General features: G+C 31.1%; 2 protein-coding genes across 7 annotated transcripts in view; one reads left to right on the forward strand and one right to left on the reverse strand.

Moving 5' to 3' along the window:
- Positions 1 to 4,962: 4,962 nt before the first annotated feature.
- On the reverse strand, positions 4,963 to 8,274 carry LOC126552461 (uncharacterized). Its single transcript, XM_050207158.1, has 7 exons — positions 7,728 to 8,274; positions 7,259 to 7,662; positions 6,967 to 7,197; positions 6,667 to 6,900; positions 6,435 to 6,591; positions 5,815 to 6,368; positions 4,963 to 4,981 (listed from the first exon to the last, which is right to left on the reverse strand). Exons 2-7 carry the CDS (start codon positions 7,615 to 7,617, stop codon positions 4,963 to 4,965), a joined length of 1,554 nt encoding a protein of 517 aa, XP_050063115.1. The 5' UTR covers positions 7,618 to 7,662; positions 7,728 to 8,274.
- A 6,977-nt stretch (positions 8,275 to 15,251) lies between these two features.
- Positions 15,252 to 18,827, forward strand: part of LOC126552720 (uncharacterized) — a 42,093-nt gene continuing 38,517 nt past the window's right edge. For 4 of the 6 annotated variants that reach the window (XM_050207498.1, XM_050207500.1, XM_050207499.1 and 1 more), the window contains exon 1: positions 15,252 to 15,650. In XM_050207498.1, coding sequence (XP_050063455.1) covers positions 15,350 to 15,650 — 301 coding nt within the window. In that variant the 5' untranslated portion in view covers positions 15,252 to 15,349. Of the gene's footprint in view, positions 15,655 to 18,827 lie in introns of all 6 variants that reach the window. The other 2 variants (XM_050207505.1, XM_050207503.1) reach the window with 2 other exon arrangements.

An 18,827-nucleotide genomic window follows, 5' to 3' on the forward strand; every position in this document is an offset into this window, starting at 1 on the left:
TCTTATAAACAATCTAATTTGGTTTGGTTATTGTAGAAAAATGTTGAACCCAATTGTTACATAGCTCACTAAATGTATTATTTTCTTCTAGAGTAAATTCTGTACGAATTAAGTAATTATTTGCACTGGCACTAATTACTTTAGAAAAAATATCAAAATTAAAATTAATAGTTTTAGACATCTTGATACAACTGAAAAACTGGAACAGAACTACAGAATAAGAAAACTTCAAATTTCAATTATCTTGTAAATAATGAACTAATGAGCTATGATAACTGATAAGTGATAACGTATCTAATTGACAGTTGTGCCACGCGCATGCGCAATGAGTGATGTGCATACCCGTCTGGCCGAATTCAGTTACGGTTCGTAAATACGCTCGCCGGGCCGTTACGTGTGAGATGTTTTGCCGAATTTCCACACCACTAGAGAAGTACGGCGAATGGTGCGTTTTTTTTATAGTGGTTTCCCCATGAGACCTAATCCACTTAACCGACGTCTATCAACTACTTCTTCACAACCATTTCAACTATCCTTTAAACAAAACAAAATATCATTATAATAAATTTCATTTAAAATATATTTACTCACTTCCTCGCCCGGGACCTAGGATTGCCCTGCAATATATTTTAATAAATAAATATATATTTACAATATAAAATTGTTCATTAATACACACTTGATCAGCCTTCAACGTCCTTGACGGTGGAGGGGGTGTTACTGATGGGGATGGCGTCCTGAATGAGACCATTCTTCGGCCCTGGTTCCGCTCAGCATTAACAGTATCTGGCTCGTGAGTGTCTACTTCATCGGGGGATGGAGATCTCGAATGCCAATACACAATACTGTCCGCTGGTGAGGGAAACCTTGACCACCAGTACACAGTTTCTGAGTCAGATGATGATGCCATTCTTCGGCCCTGGTTACGCTCTGAATCAATAGTACTTGGCTCGGTGGTGTTTGGTTCTCCAGGAGATAGAGATTTCGAATCGACATACACTATATTGTCCGCTGGTGAGGGGGACACAGTCTTTGAGAAAAACAGACGAGGTAAATACATTACCGGAATACGTTGTGGTGAAGACAGTCATAGATGGGATCGAGGCGGAAGTACCAGGTTTTCTCGCCTCCATGGAAGAAAACCTGGGTTCGGAAGCCGTCGTGATCGTCCGAGCCCCGTTGCAGCGGCATACAGAAGATGGTTAGCTATACACCACTGTGCCGTGTCCCACGTTGTCGTCTAACCGGCCCCCGACCTCTGTGTTTTCAGATGATCGCCTGGTGGCGAAAACGTGTTGCGGTCTGGCCGTCCTCGTCCTGTCCCTGTCCAAACACCACAGCGGTGTCTTACTTAAAGACGTTGCAGCATTGTGGTCACGGCCCTCGGTCTCCACCATGCGCCGGAACAGGGTTGCCGACAGATGGGCGCCAAAGGTCTTATAGATGTCATCGTAGATTTTTACGACCTTATCGCCCCGGTTAGGTTATCGACCTCTATGCAAATTGTACGTCCGGCCATCGGTTTACCGGGAAAACGCGAATGAAAACTGACAATTTCGTGCTTTGGAAAATCACGTTTACGAGCTGTTTGCCGGGAAAACCGTGGGAGATATGACGAAAACCAATAGAGATTAAATTGTTGTCCGTAGGGATCTGCATAAGTTCTATTATTTAGATTTTTCGAAAACGTGTTATTTAGGTTTTTTAAGAACATCGTATACGTCAATCGACGTATCAATTTCTGACTACGGTTGTGTCATACATACCCACAACCACGGCTATAGATCCTATGGTTGCGGGACGGTTCGTGATTAGACGTCCATGAAAAGTTCTTGTGTGTTTCTAATACCACCTAGCGCAATCTAGTTTTGTAATTTTGTAATTCAAAAATATATTTTTTTTATTATTTTGTCAAAGAATTCAAAGGGGGGGGGAGGTATTGAGAACATTGCGACATCCACTTACCCCACCTTTTTAATTATTTTTTTAAATAAAAAAGCAAGTCGTTATGTTAGGAGTAATTTTTTTAATTTACACATAATAGTCAATAAATATAATTGAATTATTATTCTCTTCCTGTCAGAGTTGTTAATGATGATTAATAATTAATATTCCTGTAACATAAAATACATTATGGTTTTTGGAAATAAGATAGTTGGTAGCTATACCTTCCATAGAATTGTTTGTAGGTAATGTTCTAGGTTCTTTAGTTTTTTTGGATTTTAAGAGCTGAATATGGTGTCAATTCTAAAGTTGAGTTGAAATTTGTTGCATCTTGAGTGGCTTGTGCGTAAACTGGGTCTACGGAGTGTGGTAGCGTAGCTGAACCAAGATTCTAAATTGTTATGTTTGACATAAGAAAATAATAAAACGCATATATGTACCATATATATAGGTGGTACCGAAAGCTGGAATTTGTCATTTAATGTCATCAACGTTTATCTGCTTCAATTAGAGTAGACTTCTTACAATTCGTTATAAAATATTTATCGGTAAGCTTTTTTTGTTTTGGGGAAAAATGTTAGGTTTGGTTTGGTTAAAACGTAGAAAAGTTTCTTTCAGTTAGGTATATAAATAAAACATGTTTCTATAATTGGTACTAACATTTTCAATAACTTTCTAGGTTATTTTTGCTTTTATGTAGTTTTCTAACTTAGAGTGTATTTTTCAATTATGAAATAACGTTTTTGTTAGTGTTATGAAATTAAGGTTTTTCTGCGGTTTACAAGTTTCGTGGATTTGCATGATAGATTCTGTTATGGTTTCGTCTGCTTGGTTTCTATTGGTGCTTTTATAATTTTATATAATTATAGATTTTATAAAAGTAATACAATTCATAATAACATAATTAAACTAAATAAAATATAAATGAAAAAGATGAAATACTTACAATCCCTAAACCGTGGTGTGTTCGGGGTAGTGGAGGACGGTGGAGCTTTAGTGTTAGCTACAACACCGTCAATAGCATTTCCCACAATTAACCGTGCTCGCCAAGACATTTTGACACAATAAAACAAAAAAACAAATAAAATTATCGAATACAAAACCAAATTGGAGGGAAAATATTATTGCAGCGCAATCTACAGTGGCTATCGATCGTATAAAAATTAATTAATAATTGAATACTTGTGCGATCTATTTGAGATTTATATAACTATGATAATTATAATATAATTTTAAATCTTAAATAACAGAAAACATGGGTTGGGGTGAAAAAAGTTTTATTTCAGATAATATGTATTGATGTATTCGTGAAATGGTGTTGTTGGTCGGATAAAAATTGTTTGGCGTTAGGGTATTTAATTTTTGGAAAGGATTAGGTTTATTTTTTTACATGTAATGTCTTTTGTTTGATATGCTGTGATAAGTGTGACCGAATCTAAGTGATCACACTTAAACTTGCGAAATCGATGTGTGAAAGTTTCAGGACGATCGGTCGAAGGGTTGATTTTCTACGATTTTGGAACAGGAGAACACTACAGGCCGATAGTAAATGCACTACACTAGGATGCTGGATGTTGTGGTGCAGGAGGATGCTGGATGCTGTGGTGCAGGAGGATGCTGGATGCTGTGGTACAGGAGGATGCTGGATGATGTGGTGCAGGATGATGCTGGATGCTGTGCTACAGCAGGATGCTTGATGTTGAGGTGCAGCAGGATGCAGGATGCTGTGGTACAGCAGGATGTTGTTGGTCTACCGCGGGACTTACACGGCAAATTACAATCTCCTTTCCAAAAATCGTATAAAATCAACCGTTCGACCGATCGTCCTGAAACTTTCACACATCGTAGCAAGTACCCCGGGCTACCATCTCTGCGAGTGTGGCCTGTGAATAAAATTCTGTAGTTTTCCGTAGGGATCTGCATAAGTTCTATTATTTAGATTTTTCGAAAACGTGTTATTTAGGTTAAAAAACTGATAAAAGGAAAACAATAATAATAATGTAATCATAACCGTGGCTGTGGTTCACCTAGATAATAGTCGCCAATCGTAAAATCGTATAAAACCAACCCTTTGACCTATCGTCTTGAAACTTACATACATCGTAGCAAGTATCCCGGGATACCGTCCCTGCGAGTTTGGTGAACCTACTACAAATATCACGGAGAGTTAGTACCAAATAATAATATATAAAATATATAAATTATACAAATAAAGTTGTCGGCAAAGTATGAAATCTGATTCCCATATACATAATAATATTGCTGATTGGATAGAAGTATATTTTTATTTAAATTCAAATTTATTAATCAAATTACAACATTAAAACACTATCAAAAAATATAATAGGTATGCTGTATGCGTTCGAATAATTGGCGCAAACTTTAAATTTATATTTTAAATAATACACATAATTTAGTATTTGTTTATAACGTATTCTTTGGTTAAACATTTAAAGTATAGTACTTAATTAATTAATGATTAATATTCCATATTTGATAATGAGAAAATAACATTAACGATTAATCAAAAACCACATGTTTTAATAAGCAGTTTGCCGGAATGCCGGCATTTATTATCGTTTATCTACTAATACGTCATAATACCGTATACCAGAAATCAGTAACCAGTTATTTATTGTGTATTCATAATGGTAAATTGCAAACTGTTATTTTTATACTTTATTACAAAAAAGCATGAAATAGCAACTAAATTATCACAAGGTGAGACAATGGAAAGAATATTGGATGATTTCAGAGGCAATATAGGGAGTAACTTAAAAAGAGAAGATCTTATTACACGAGCCGATCCCACAATTTGAAATACTATTTTTAGGAAAATTCTTATTGTATTATAATAATACATTGTATTGAGTTGAACATTTTCTATAAATATATTATACTATTATTATTACTGCTGCATATTTATAGTGATTATAATTCATAATGTAGAGTAATGGAAAAATGGAAAATACAATATTTGATTTCGCGCCTTTTTACCGAGACCGGATGACGTAGTCATCATGCGCAGTAAGCAGTTCTACAGGAAAATATTTTGATATATTGATTCATAATTCATATTATTAATTATTATCGTATTATAGTGATTTGATATGATATATTGATAACAGCCTAACATAATGATAGTGGTGAATAAATTACGCGCATGCGCAGAATGCGTGAGGTGCATTCCTGTGTTTAGACCATAGATAATAAATACATGGATAGGACATAACATCTTATCAGTGAAGCACTTGGTTATAAAAATTGAGGTTGCTTGTTTACATTATGATACACTTTAATCATTTCGAAAACAGTTGTTATCACATTCAAAAATGTAAGCAAATCGCCTCAATTTCTTATCTATGCTGGACCGCAAAACTAATACGTAATGAATTTGAGGCGTCCTATCCGTGTATTTATTATCTATGGTTTAGACGCTCCTGTTACGACGGCGTTGTCCGTTCCTACCTCCTTATCATGGCCAACGACCATCAATAATTCATTATGATAATATTGTCAATTTTATTTTAATTCTTTCATCCGTTTTTTACGGTTTTCCAGCCTTTTCGGGTCCCGTTTCAAGTTTTAAATCGTCATTCAGGTGTTTACAAGGAATTAAATAATAATAATAATAAATAAATCACAATAATAATCACAAAATATAATTTCTTTATTATTTTAGAATATTTGTACAATTTAAATGTTTATCCATATACAATTTCAATTCATTACTCCTGTAAAAAAAAAAAAAATTTAATAAATAATGAGGTAGTTAAGAGGACGTCGCACCCGCATGGCTGGGTATGTTAAGAACGTAAGAAAAAAAACATTTGGGTGAGACGTCGATTTAATTTTAAAAAAATAACATACCTTGGATAAAATGATGGTTTTGATTTTCTAATAGATTTTGGTGTATTTATTACTGCTGATGTTAACAAATTATTTTGTTTGGACTTCAAACTGTTTATTTTTATGTATTTATCAATTTTTGCAATATTAGAATTATAGGTTTTTAGTTGGAGGCGGAAATCAGAATGGAATGTGTCGAAATTTGTGTTGAGGTGATTGGAAAGTATAGAATTCACATTTTGTTGAAGGAAATTAATTTTTTTTTTTAAAATTGAAAAGTCGAATTGAGGGGGGTTTATGTTATGGCCTCTGAAGTAATTTTCATATAAATGAGGATGTATACGTATGATGGTGTAGAATAATTTATTATTGTTTAAATTTTTGATTGAGGGAAATGAATTTTGGTTCAATGAATAAGAAAAAGGTGATTTTAATGAGAATCTGTATTGATTTAGAATTTTGTTGCTGCTTAATTTATGTACTGATGCTTTTATATGGGAATTGGAAAAGGACTCTTTAAAATTTAATTTTAATAATTTTGAAAATATCAAAACGTTTTTTATCAGGCATTTCATCTGCAATTTTTTTAAATTATAATATACATTTTCAAATATTTAATATTATATATGTTAATAACTTACGGTTAAATCGGTATCATATTTATTTATGTTGAACCATTGAAATACACCTAAAATCATGATATCAATAATTTTTAATTTGTCATGTTCCTCGTGAATAAATTTTGTTAAACATTGGCCATTGTCCGTATACACCGTTTTCATTCGTGGAACGTCCTTTCTGTAAATATATTATGTATATACGTAAAAAGTATTTGTGATTTAAATTTAAATTAATTTTCTTTCAGGAACATACACAATCATATCGATGTCGAAATATTTGTTTTTTTCCAAATCTTCTAATTTGGACACCATCATTCTAAAATTATGGAAAAGTTCTTTACGATATACTGAATATCCATCTTCCGTCAACGCATCATTGACTTCGTAAAATGGGCCAATATGTTGGTATACAATATTGAATTGTATACATATCACCATGTTACTAATTGCGTCGTGCATTAATTGCGCAAATTCTGGATTCTGTTTACTTTAAATAAATGTAAATGTATATAATTAAAAATGTATACTGTGTATAATATAAAAATAATCTTACTATTTATCATACGACACACATTCAAAAAAAGTTGTTCTGTTTAAAATATGATGAACAGTGTTTTCTTTATTTTGGACAAACAAATAATCGTCACTTAGTTTTTTGAATTTGTTGTACAAGACAACCGGCATTATATTTAAACTTTTCATGTGGTTCAATTGATCATTTTTTTCATTCACTTTCCATTCTTTTGTAGCATTATAAAAATAATCAACCTTCGGTATTTGCTTCCTGTGAATAATATATGTTTGAAATTTGAAAATTTGTATATATCAATGTATAAAAAACTTACTCAATTTCAAATTCAACGAGGTTTTCAAGTTGCTTACTAGCAAATGCATCGTTTAATTTTTTTTTGTATGCGGAAATGAATTTTGCTTTCTGTTTTTTTAAATGTTTGTTTTCAGACATGATGTTATTGATTATTTCAGTTTTATACGATTTGTAATTATTTAAAAAATTATTTTGCTGTATTATATTAAATAATTTTTGGTTTAATGTAGTAGTGTAATCTAAATCAGAGGTTGTTGTGTGCATAACGTTTTGAATTTGAGCATTATTGTTTTTAATATGTTCACTAACATGAATATTGAACATTCCATTTTTTTTTAAATATAACTCAATATCGTCAATTGCTATTACGTTCCCCATTGCACTTAATTGAGTAACAGCAACAGCTATATATCGTAAGACTTTCTAAACATATAATAATTTATTAGTTATTTAGTTTTTAATCCAGATTATAAAAAAAATAAACTTACTGCATTTTTATATATATTTTTTTTAAAAGCTTTTTGTTTCAACACCTTTACTGATTTCCAAACAGCTGGTTCATCATTTCTTGTCCCGTATGTCCGCTCGATTGTCTCAATACCAACTAAATAGTATACATATATATTAATTTAATATTATGTTAATAAAATGCAACTTAAAAATTATGTACAGGGTGTAACAGAAAGAACTGACTTTGGAATAACTCAATATTTAACATGGCCATTAATGAAGTATTATTAAACAAAGCATTGCAGTTTATTTTTTCGTAACTTATGATAATATATGATAATTTGGAAAATCACGTTTACGAGCTGTTTGCCGGGAAAACCGTGGGAGATATGACGAAAACCAATAAAGATTAAATTGTTCTCCGTAGGGATCTGCATAAGTTCTATTATTTAGATTTTTCGAAAACGTGTTATTTAGGTTAAAAAACTGATAAAAGGAAAACAATAATAATAATGTAATCATAACCGTGGCTGTGGTTCACCTAGATAATAGTCGCCAATCGTAAAATCGTATAAAACCAACCCTTTGACCTATCGTCTTGAAACTTACACACATCGTAGCAAGTATCCCGGGCTACCGTCCCTGCGAGTTTGGTCAACCTACTACAAATATCACGGAGAGTTAGTATCAAATAATAATATATAAAATATATAAATTATACAAATAAAGTTGTCGGCAAAGTATGAAATCTGATTCCCATATACATAATAATATTGCTGATTGGATAGAAGTATATTTTTATTTAATTTCAAATTTATTAATCAAATTACAACATTAAAACACTATCAAAAAATATAATAGGTATGCTGTATGCTTTCGAATAATTGGCGCAAACTTTAAATTTATATTTTAAATAATACACATAATTTAGTATTTGTTTATAACGTATTCTTTGGTTAAACATTTAAAGTATAGTACTTAATTAATTAATGATTAATATTCCATATTTGATAATGGGAAAATAACAATAACGATTAATCAAAAACCACATGTTTTAATAAACAGTTCGCCGGAATGCCAGCATTTATTATCGTTTATCTACTAATACGTCATAATACCGTATACCAGTAATCAGTAACCAGTTATTTATTGTGTATTCATAATGGTAAATTGTAAAATGTTATTTTTATACTTTATTGCTGATACAGGCATACAATAGTCGTTCAATGACACTCGGTAGCCGGTGTTCTGGTGTGAGTGTAGATAGGACACTTTTTTTATCTAATATTATTGTTTATCAATCTTGTTTTTATCGATTATGACCGTAATGGGTATTGTGAAATTGAGATAAAATTTCGTTTTGACTTCTAGAGTGTTATCACCTTCTCTTCTCTACATCGTGGTTAGTACAATAGTACGAATCGACTAAATGTCAATTAGCTAATTTATACTACCGAACTTATTACAGGTATAGTTATTTTATAAACTAGATTTCGATCGTAGATTACGGTAGAACACGATTGCTTACGGCCCTTGTCAGCATACTGAATCGTGCACATTTATGACACGATTCCGTACGTTTTGTACCTAAAAGTTTAGTGTAATGTTAAACAAACGATCAGTGCTGATTAACTGGACCCTTACTTTTAATCATGATATTATGTGGACTGGACTAAAATGGTTTTCTCTAGTTAAAAACTAGCTAGATATAATATATATCAAGAGTTTGAATTCAAACCTAAATTTACAATTATGGAAAAAGTCAAAGATTACGCCATGTATAGCCCCGGCTTTAATGAAGAAATTCTATAAGTAAATGCATATTAACGTAGCTTAATGATTGTTGAAAGTAATTATGTTGTAGAATTTTTTTCTCCCTGCCAAACGCTCGTTTGGACTATTATTTATTCGTACTTGTTACAACGACATTTTATTGGTGAAAAAATAAATAAATAAAATAAATTAGTATTTGTATGGTTTATTACAATTAAATAATAAAAATTAATAATTCAAATTACCACAATAAACATAACCAAATCCTACATTACCAATTACATTTTGAATTTCCCATTCAATAACCTTAGTATCTTTTATTAATGTCCTTAGTGGTAATTTTTCTTTGGGATTTGGTTACTCCAGAGGAGTTAATTATGACTAATATACCAACCAAAATAAAAATAAAACAATACATTTGTAGGTTTATTACTTACATGAAGCAAACGACAACAAACCACTGTTGTCGTTGCAAGAAATTTCAGGTGATCTTGATTTCTGCAACATTACAACATTAGATTTTGCAAGGTCTACAAGAGACAAGCTTCGTTTACTCATATTTAATGTTTTAATCACAAAAAAAAACAAACGAATTCAAGAAGTTAGAGCTTCAAAAAATGTCAGCACAGAGATTGCGTAACTATAATACTTTCCCTCCAATTTTTGTTTTGTACTTGATAATTTTATTTGTTTTAGTTGGAATCAGAGTGCGTAATATAAATACATGACATATAAACATATAATGATTTGGAAAACGATTACGATCTGTTTCCCGGGAAAACCGTGAGAGATATGACGAAAATCATTAGAGATTAAATTGTTCTCCGTATGGATCTGCATAAGTTCTATTATTTAGATTTTTCCTGTGAAAATATTTTTAGGGATAACATTTTAACTGATAAGTGATTTTCCAAATTATCATAATCATCATTATTATAAGTTTATGTGATATCGGACGGTCGTTTTTTTTTATTTCCGGCTTTCAAAACCACTACAAAACGATTGTAAATGCACTCATGAATGCACTCATACCATATTGTCAATGCTCTAAGTCCAACGCATGATTTTATACAATTTTCCATGTACAAGTACGTAGTAGGTACATGTATATCAGTAGCGGGGCAACCACTATTGCACAACCGACTGGTCGTTAATATATACGTTTCGACTTGTTTTAAGTGCATTTTTATAGTGCGTACTACTATGTAAAATTGCATTACTTAAATAAATTTTTTTTTTTTATATATAAAACATCTAGTTAAATCACACAATCTTTTATCTTGTAGGATATGTTAATAATTTTTGTGTAATTAGTGTTATTTGTATAAAATTGTAAATATTTTGAACATGACGTGTATGATTTACTAGTATTATAGTATTGAATAACATTAGTATTTTGAATAAAAATTGTATTATGTATGTGTGTCATCGGCGGTCAGGCGCGTACACAAAAAAATATTTTGGGGGGGTTTTGGTTTTAAATTTTTATTCTTATATAATCTAACCTAAGGTTATAAATAATAAAACTTATTTCCTGAAATTTCGGGGGGGGGGTTTGAACCCCTAAAACCCCCCCTTGTGTACGCGCCTGTCGGCGGTCCATGAACGATTGACAGATCGGCGGCGGCAGGTAAGTTACCGACGCGCTGTGAGATGAACCGGATGCAGCGTGCCTGGTGGCATTTCGTCTTACATGGGTTATGAGTGTTGCGACATCCTGCGGCAACGCACTGCTGATGCTTTTTAAAAAGCTTAAACAACAAGTTTTCGAAAAATCTAAATAATAGAACATATGCAGATCCCTACGGAGAACAATTTAATCTTTAATGGTTTTCGTCATATCTCCCACGGTTTTCCCGGGAAACAGATCGTAAACGTGATTTTCCAAATTATCATAATCATCATTATTTTAAGTTTGTGATATCGGACGGTCGTTTTTTTGACTTCCTGCTTTCAAAAACACTACAGAACGATAGTAAATGCACTCGTACCACTTACAAAGCTCTAAGTCCTAAACTTGATTTTATACGATTTTCCAAGTACAAATACTTTCGTTTAACCCTACACTGCATAGTGTAGACATTTCGACTGCCCCAACGAAAAAGGTCGTATCTCACTTTTACGAATTTTTCTTTTTTTTTTTTTTCATTTTGGTATAACCATTTTTCTGGATTTCCAACGAAAAAGGTCGTATCTCAATTGTAACCAGCGTCTAGAGACAGCGCCTCTTATCTGCAGAATTATTATCAATATTATCAGTATCATTAAAATTGTGTGTATTGGTACCAAAATAATCTTTTAAATATGTGTCCATGTAGATAGCAATATCTTGAATGTAGATGTTGTATTCCACCTGAAGAAAATATAATTATTAATATAATTATTTATATTATTATTATTAGCTGATACCTTATTTGACCAATTCAAACACTCAAAAAATCTGTCTGATGACACCTCAGAAATGTCTTTAATGTAAGTATTTTTCGGTAGATTTACACATGCCTTTACAATATAAGTGAAATTTTGTTTGTATTTGAAGTCAATGACTTCTAAAATTGCCGATTGTACCATTTTAGGGACAAGATTTTTAATTATTTTGTAACTTGGTGCTGGTAAATGCACTGCCCGGAAAATGGAAGTTACATTTTTGCATATTTCATTTAACTAAAATACAAGTATTAATATTATTGTTATTATTATTAGGCATGGATGAAAAACTTACTGTTAAGTTTATTTTACCCAGTATTGAAGCGCACCTCCTCAATGCTGCAGCAATAAACATCTTTAGGACATCTCCGTCTTCCACTTTCTTGAAATTATATAAATTGTCACGCTGTTTAATTTCGATGGATTGGAACATAGGATTTCTGATGACAATTAAACATATAGTTATTTACGAAACAATTACGAGAATGGTAATATGACTAACTTCTTGTAGATGCCGCCGATGTCAAATTTAATATTGTAGTTCGAGCACAGCAAAAATAATTTAAATGTTTTTATAATTGTTCTAGGAACGTAAAGGTTTGCATATATAGTATACCCGTCACTGCCTACACATTGTTGTAAGATATCTACAAGATCTACCGCCCTTCTCATCTGACGGATCGTGTTTTTGGTTGCCATAAGATCAGTCAAAATCGCCGAAAACGAAATATATTCGAGGCTAATATAATGACAAACATAAATATTAACGTCATCAGAACAAGGTAATTAATATTAAAATGTATATTAATAATATTAATAATACCTGATTGTATTGCATATATCAATACAATTTTCGTTTTGCAGTACATCATTAATGCAATCAATTGACGTTTGTTACACCAACATATTGAAAATGCACGTCTTTAGACCTAGCCTAAGGGGTGGACTGGACAGTACCTTTTCGGCCATTATCGGTGGAGCAGTCTCAACATGGTTTTGGCTGAAGGCAAAAACAGATAATAATAAACGACATGCCAATTTAATTAACAATTGCATAATACATACATGGATTGTTTGAACAAAATAAAATATTGACATTTTTTTAATTTTAAAATATTCGTGTAATTTGCAATATAAGTTTGTTTTGTTTTTTTTCCCATTTTTTTTTTATATTTGATTTCCGTGAAACTGGATGCCAATTTGTAAGCCATTGACACATTGGACATGCACTCATCCAATTGGCCAATGGTTAACAAATGATCATAGATTTGTTGGAGCTCGTTGATACGAATGACTGACAGATTGGTTGGTATAATCCACATCAAGTCATTGATATTATTAAAAAAATCCTCCTCAAAAAAATGGAAATTGTGGCCACCAACTTTTAACAATAACTCTAATGATTTTACGTCAAATGAGGATTGCATATCACTTATTTGACGTAAAACATTGACGACAGCTTCTCCTGAGTTCTAAAAAATTATTAGTTAGTGAGATTAAACAGTTATTTAAATTATCTTTATCAATATTAAATATAAATATAAATATTATTAATATTGTATTTTAATTATTGTTTTTTTTAATTAATAAAATCTATATATATATATTTTGTCATGGCTACGCCACTGCTATCTAATATTGCTTATTATTATAATAATTAATCTTATTATTTTATACAAGCATATTTTTACTAAATTTTAATTAATTTTATTCGTGTATAACTTATTTTGCATTATATGTTTTTGTATAATATATTAATATGTTAATATGTGTGACGCGAGTATGTGACATGAAATACCCGCCAAATGATATATTTAAAATTGGGTATCACATTTATCGTATTGTATTATGATAACACAACAGAGCCCATAACCAATATGACTTTTTTTGGCGTCGGCTGTTATCACTAGTTAGCAATCTAATTTATTATCTATATCTGTGTATACATGCTACCGTTTTCTGAGAAATTATAAATTCAATTTTTATTTGCTACTGGCAATAGTTTATTAAATTCTTCTTTACTTTAAGTTGTGACCTCATACAATTGGCACAATGTAAATTGTTTGACTAATAATGATATGGCTGAAAAAGGTATCATTCCAAATTTAGAATTTTCTAAAAAATCTCCCAAATTACTCTTCTCAATTGATCGTAATAAGGTTATTAAATTTACTTTATTTATTCCTAAACTAGAAAAAAAATTGATTTATTTTAGTAATTTTGACAATTATTTAAAAATTGGACAGATTTATAATAAGATGCAAAATATGTTTATATTATTTTAACCTTGAGTTTTTGACTTGACATCTTTGTTGGAAATTTGTTATAGTGGAAATTGTTCATTATTACTATAAACATCAGTTTCAATGAACAAATGTTCACTGAGATTCCTTGTTGTCGTCACATTTCCTGAACATGAAATCAATGAACATTCACTTACTATTGGTTCAGTGTAAGCTTCCAACGATTTTTCCAAGTTTTCAAATCCATCGTTTAAACTTAAATAAACCTATTTGGAACCGAACAGACGATGTTGGGATGCTGCCTGAAGTTGGCATTCCTATACGGAATTTTGGTATGATGCCTTAAAAAATGCGTTGCAAATTTGTTAATTGATGTTGCAAATTAGTTGCAAAAACATGACACTGATTTGGAACCGATCGGACGATTTCGGGGTGATACGTGAAGTTGGCACCCCTAAACGGAATTTTGGTATGATGTCGTAAAAAATGCGTTGCAAATTTTTGCAAATTGGTTGCAAAAAGATGATAATAATTTGGTTCTTATCAGAAGATGTGAGGTGCCAAGTTCACGCACTTCACAGATCGGAACAATAAATATCAATAAAGCCTTACGGTTTCCATCCACTTACGTATATATACTCCAGCCCACGAGAGACCACTTCTGGGCGGCGACTAAAATTCTTCTGTTCTCGCGCATTCTCACCACTGTTCTCTCCAAAACACTGGCCGCCGTCAACGCGCCCGCCTATACCGTTGCCGCTCTGCCTAAACTCACCTATTAGTATGCACAAAGGAGTAGTGCTCTCTCGTGGGCTGGAGTATAGATTTGTTACTATAGTTTAACTGCAAATATAATACTGTATACGTTGTTATAAAATTTACCTATCATAATGTGTAATAAAACTGGTAGGTAACTCGTACAAATTAAATAATAAACATAATTTATGTCTAGAAAATTGACCGCATACATTCATGCATATATATATACATATGTATGTATTAATACGTACAATTTGTTCATAAATAATATAACATAGTATATAGCCAGCTCGTTACATGTATATATATTTTTTTAAATATATGATGATGATAGTGTGGATATGGCGACCACAATAACAAACTAAAAGTATAATATTTAAGTACATAAATTGTAACAAAATATTGATGTAAAAAGAAAAATAATTCACCGTCGTAAACGAAAACAAATAATAATTATTATGTGGCTCTTTACATTAACTTTTATCGGCCTCATATACAATTTGCACGGTCCAAACGTATGCCAATTCTCATGTAATGATGGCGGATGTATGTATACCGATAAGGGTGGTGTTAACAAAGGATGCGACTGCATAATTTCCCAGGGAATCCAGACCGGAAAGGAATGTGAATCGTATGTGGACGCGTGTAAGAAGAAATCACCGTGCTTAAACAACGGTACATGTATCTCGTCTATGGGATTTTTTTATTGCGATTGTCCAGATCATTATTACGGACAGAAATGCAATCTTAACAGTAATCGTGAGTATGTATGATTATATTAAATAATAGTAGTTGTTCATCTGTGGGCTACCCAGGTACTTAAATATATACGAGTAAAAACGTAAAAACGCTTATGTTTATAAAAATGATATATTATATCAAATAATGACTTATTGTCACCAATTAACATTTAACATAGACAACTTCGACTGTTACAAAAACAGGTGTGAACAAATCATTATTATCGCTATTTTTGTTAACCTTTACTAAATAATACAAATAATAAATATTACGTGATCTTGTCGGGCTGATGTCACGACGCCGGTTGAACAGTCGCGACAATATATTTCTATATACCTAATTAAAATAACCTAGACAAACGTGTAAAAAAAAAATTCACGACATAACTCAATTTATATTAAAAAAATTTATATAACATTGTTGCGTGCCAGTATCGGAGTTGAATCCAAATGGTATTTTGAATGAAGTTAAAACTTAATAACGAATAATGTATTTATTACATACAAACGAAATACATGTAGCAAATAAAATAAGTGGCCGAGTGTCATGAAAGTGCTCAGGTGTTGATAGCTTTGGTACATCTGCCATAACTGGTCTTCGGGCTCCCTTATATATTGTGGTGCGTCTATTGTTCACGTGAAAGTCTAGTTGAAACTAGATGTCCTTGTAGTTGTTGTTGCAAATTCGGACACGAATTTGATAATGTGCAATAACATCTCAAATGCATCATTAGTGCACTATAATTATTGGTGCGCTTACTATCCCGAAACGTGTCATGGTCATAGTAGCATATGCAATATGCATCACCCTCGACACGAGGCATGGTCATACTAACTTAGCATTAATATCTCGTAGATATCTCGTAGCCCATAACAACATTAAGAAATAAATACCACTAATTAAAAATATATATTTATGTATATTTTAGTTTGTTTTCCTATAAATATCAGTATAAAAATAATTTTCACAGTCAAAATTCATAAAAATATAATTATAAGATTCCACATAGGTTATAAATATTAAAACCACTTTCATGTTTAATTGTGGCACTAATCATTGAGAGGTCGTTTTTTCTGATCTACTCTTTTAACATAAGTTCGTTTATGAGATTCAAACATTTTTAACATGAATTGTTTGTTTTTTCATTGAATTATTGTCCATGTTGAAAGACCCATTGAAATTGTTTGCATTTATTTTCTGGATGTAATAATACTTGCTACACAATCTTTGAGATCAGCACTTTTTAAACATCTTTTAAATATCATGAGTGACACTAAATTTTCACGAGATCTATTAACATCTGTTAGTCTTGTCGTATGGTGTTCATCGCAACAGTTAATATTTACACGTATCCTGCTCACTTATCTTTACCATCGCGTGTGTTTATAAGGCAAAGTTCAGCATATGGTGCAATTATGGTTAAAGTCAATACTTCCCAACATTAGGGCTATAAAAGTACTAGCAAAGCGGTCCTCTCCCCGTAGCATGTCCACAAAAATAAATACTTCCTACTTAATAATCTTGATGATTGAAATGGTGATAACTAAGAAGAAACCGACATGAATGTCGAAGAGGTAATACAAAAAAAATCCTTTACTTAATAAATATGAATCATCGATTATATTGGGTTTCCAATTTCAACCACAAAACTTCTGCTAGCAGTGAAAAGTGTTAAAAATTAAATGTCTCATCTCTGTACGCAGTCTTATTCTCGGACGCCCATATTATATTATGTTGGGACCTTCTATTACAATTTTATCATCTTAATAATTGTAAATTAAATTGTATATGTATATATTGCTACTATTAAGAGTTAGAACATAGAATATTGTAAAACTCAGTAATTTATCATCCTCACTAGTTTTGTAAATAATTATGTAAACTATTTTCTACGTGGCAAAAATAGGTATTTCTGAGAACAATAAGTTTAGCTGTCAGGTAAATTTACATTAATTAATATAAACAGAAAAAAATTAACATCTGTACAGGTTTATGATCTGTTAATTGTCTGTTTCGTTTATTAGCAACTACAAAAATAGTATTATATTTGTCTTCTTGGAAAGTAATTACTTTAGGACATGTTGCGATTGTGATCATGATAAAGTCCAGTATTACTGAATCTCAAAATTATTGAATCAACACCTTTCAATAATGTTCCTTTCATTTTATTAGAAATTTTTCGATATGATTAACCTTAATATCTTAGGGCATTTATAACAACGAATTTTTCAAAGGAAATTTCTTTATATTTTTCCATTAAGAAAATAAAAGTGATATTGAAAATATTTAATTTGAAATTGAAACATAAAAACAGAGATATCACATGATTGGAATATCTTACAGTACTTATGAAATTATGAAACAAATTCTAACAGTATAATTTATATAAATTAATGTGAAACATAATATTAGAATTATAATACATTGATTTATACTTTTTTTACAATGTTTTGTTCATAATAATGATTGTCCTGGATTATTAAGTCGATGTTTTATATAGAACGACAACGTTTAATCAGATCAAATTTTACATTCCATGTTACCAATGAATTAATTATGTAACAAATTGTCCGAATTAGCGTATTATGTAACTGATTAACAAGTAGGGCCTGGAAGTTAATGCACTAAAAGCTACCGAATTATGCGTGCACTTATGAGCTTATAAATCCTAATATATGTTCTTAAATATAGCATTATTTTTTTTCTAATTTATAAATATAATAAAAATAAACATTGATTTATCAATAAATATAAATTTTTAAACATTGCAATTCACAATCAAAAACTGATAATTTTTCAAAATTTTAACTACCACTGGCTTCATTTCAAGAAATTTGTGCGTATTGAAAATCTAATCATATATCACAAGAATAATCTTCAGTAAACTATCTATTATAATTTTTTCTCTCAGCATAATTTTTGAAATTCTGGATGGTATTTTAAAGTCTAATTTCTTCTCAATAACTTGTTCTAATTTTTATAAATACCTCTTTGTAACATTTAACCATATTTATTTATTTTTACATTCTCCACAGTTTAAGTCAGTTAAAAGAGTTCCTTTAGTTTCTAAACATGTAATGACTGTAACTATAAAAGTAATATGTATGAATAAAAACTAAATCTGATTCTAAATAGGGTGGTTTTGACTTATTTTTTTTTAACTTTTTCAATGGCTAGTGGATTATTAGAATATAA

The sequence above is a fragment of the Aphis gossypii genome, chromosome X (assembly GCF_020184175.1).
Source record: "Aphis gossypii isolate Hap1 chromosome X, ASM2018417v2, whole genome shotgun sequence".
In the NCBI taxonomy this organism is placed as follows: Eukaryota; Metazoa; Arthropoda; class Insecta; order Hemiptera; family Aphididae; genus Aphis; species Aphis gossypii.

Excerpts from the sequence above, each read along its gene's own strand:
- LOC126552461 (XM_050207158.1), bottom strand. The coding sequence starts at position 7,617 with ATGGGGAACGTAATAGCAATTGACGATATTGAGTTATATTTAAAAAAA. Across the intron at positions 6,901-6,966 it reads TGTGTGTCGTATGATAAATA|TAAACAGAATCCAGAATTTG; the intron begins GTAAGATTATTT and ends ATTTATTTAAAG. Across the intron at positions 6,592-6,666 it reads TTCGACATCGATATGATTGT|AAAGGACGTTCCACGAATGA; the intron begins GTATGTTCCTGA and ends ATATATTTACAG.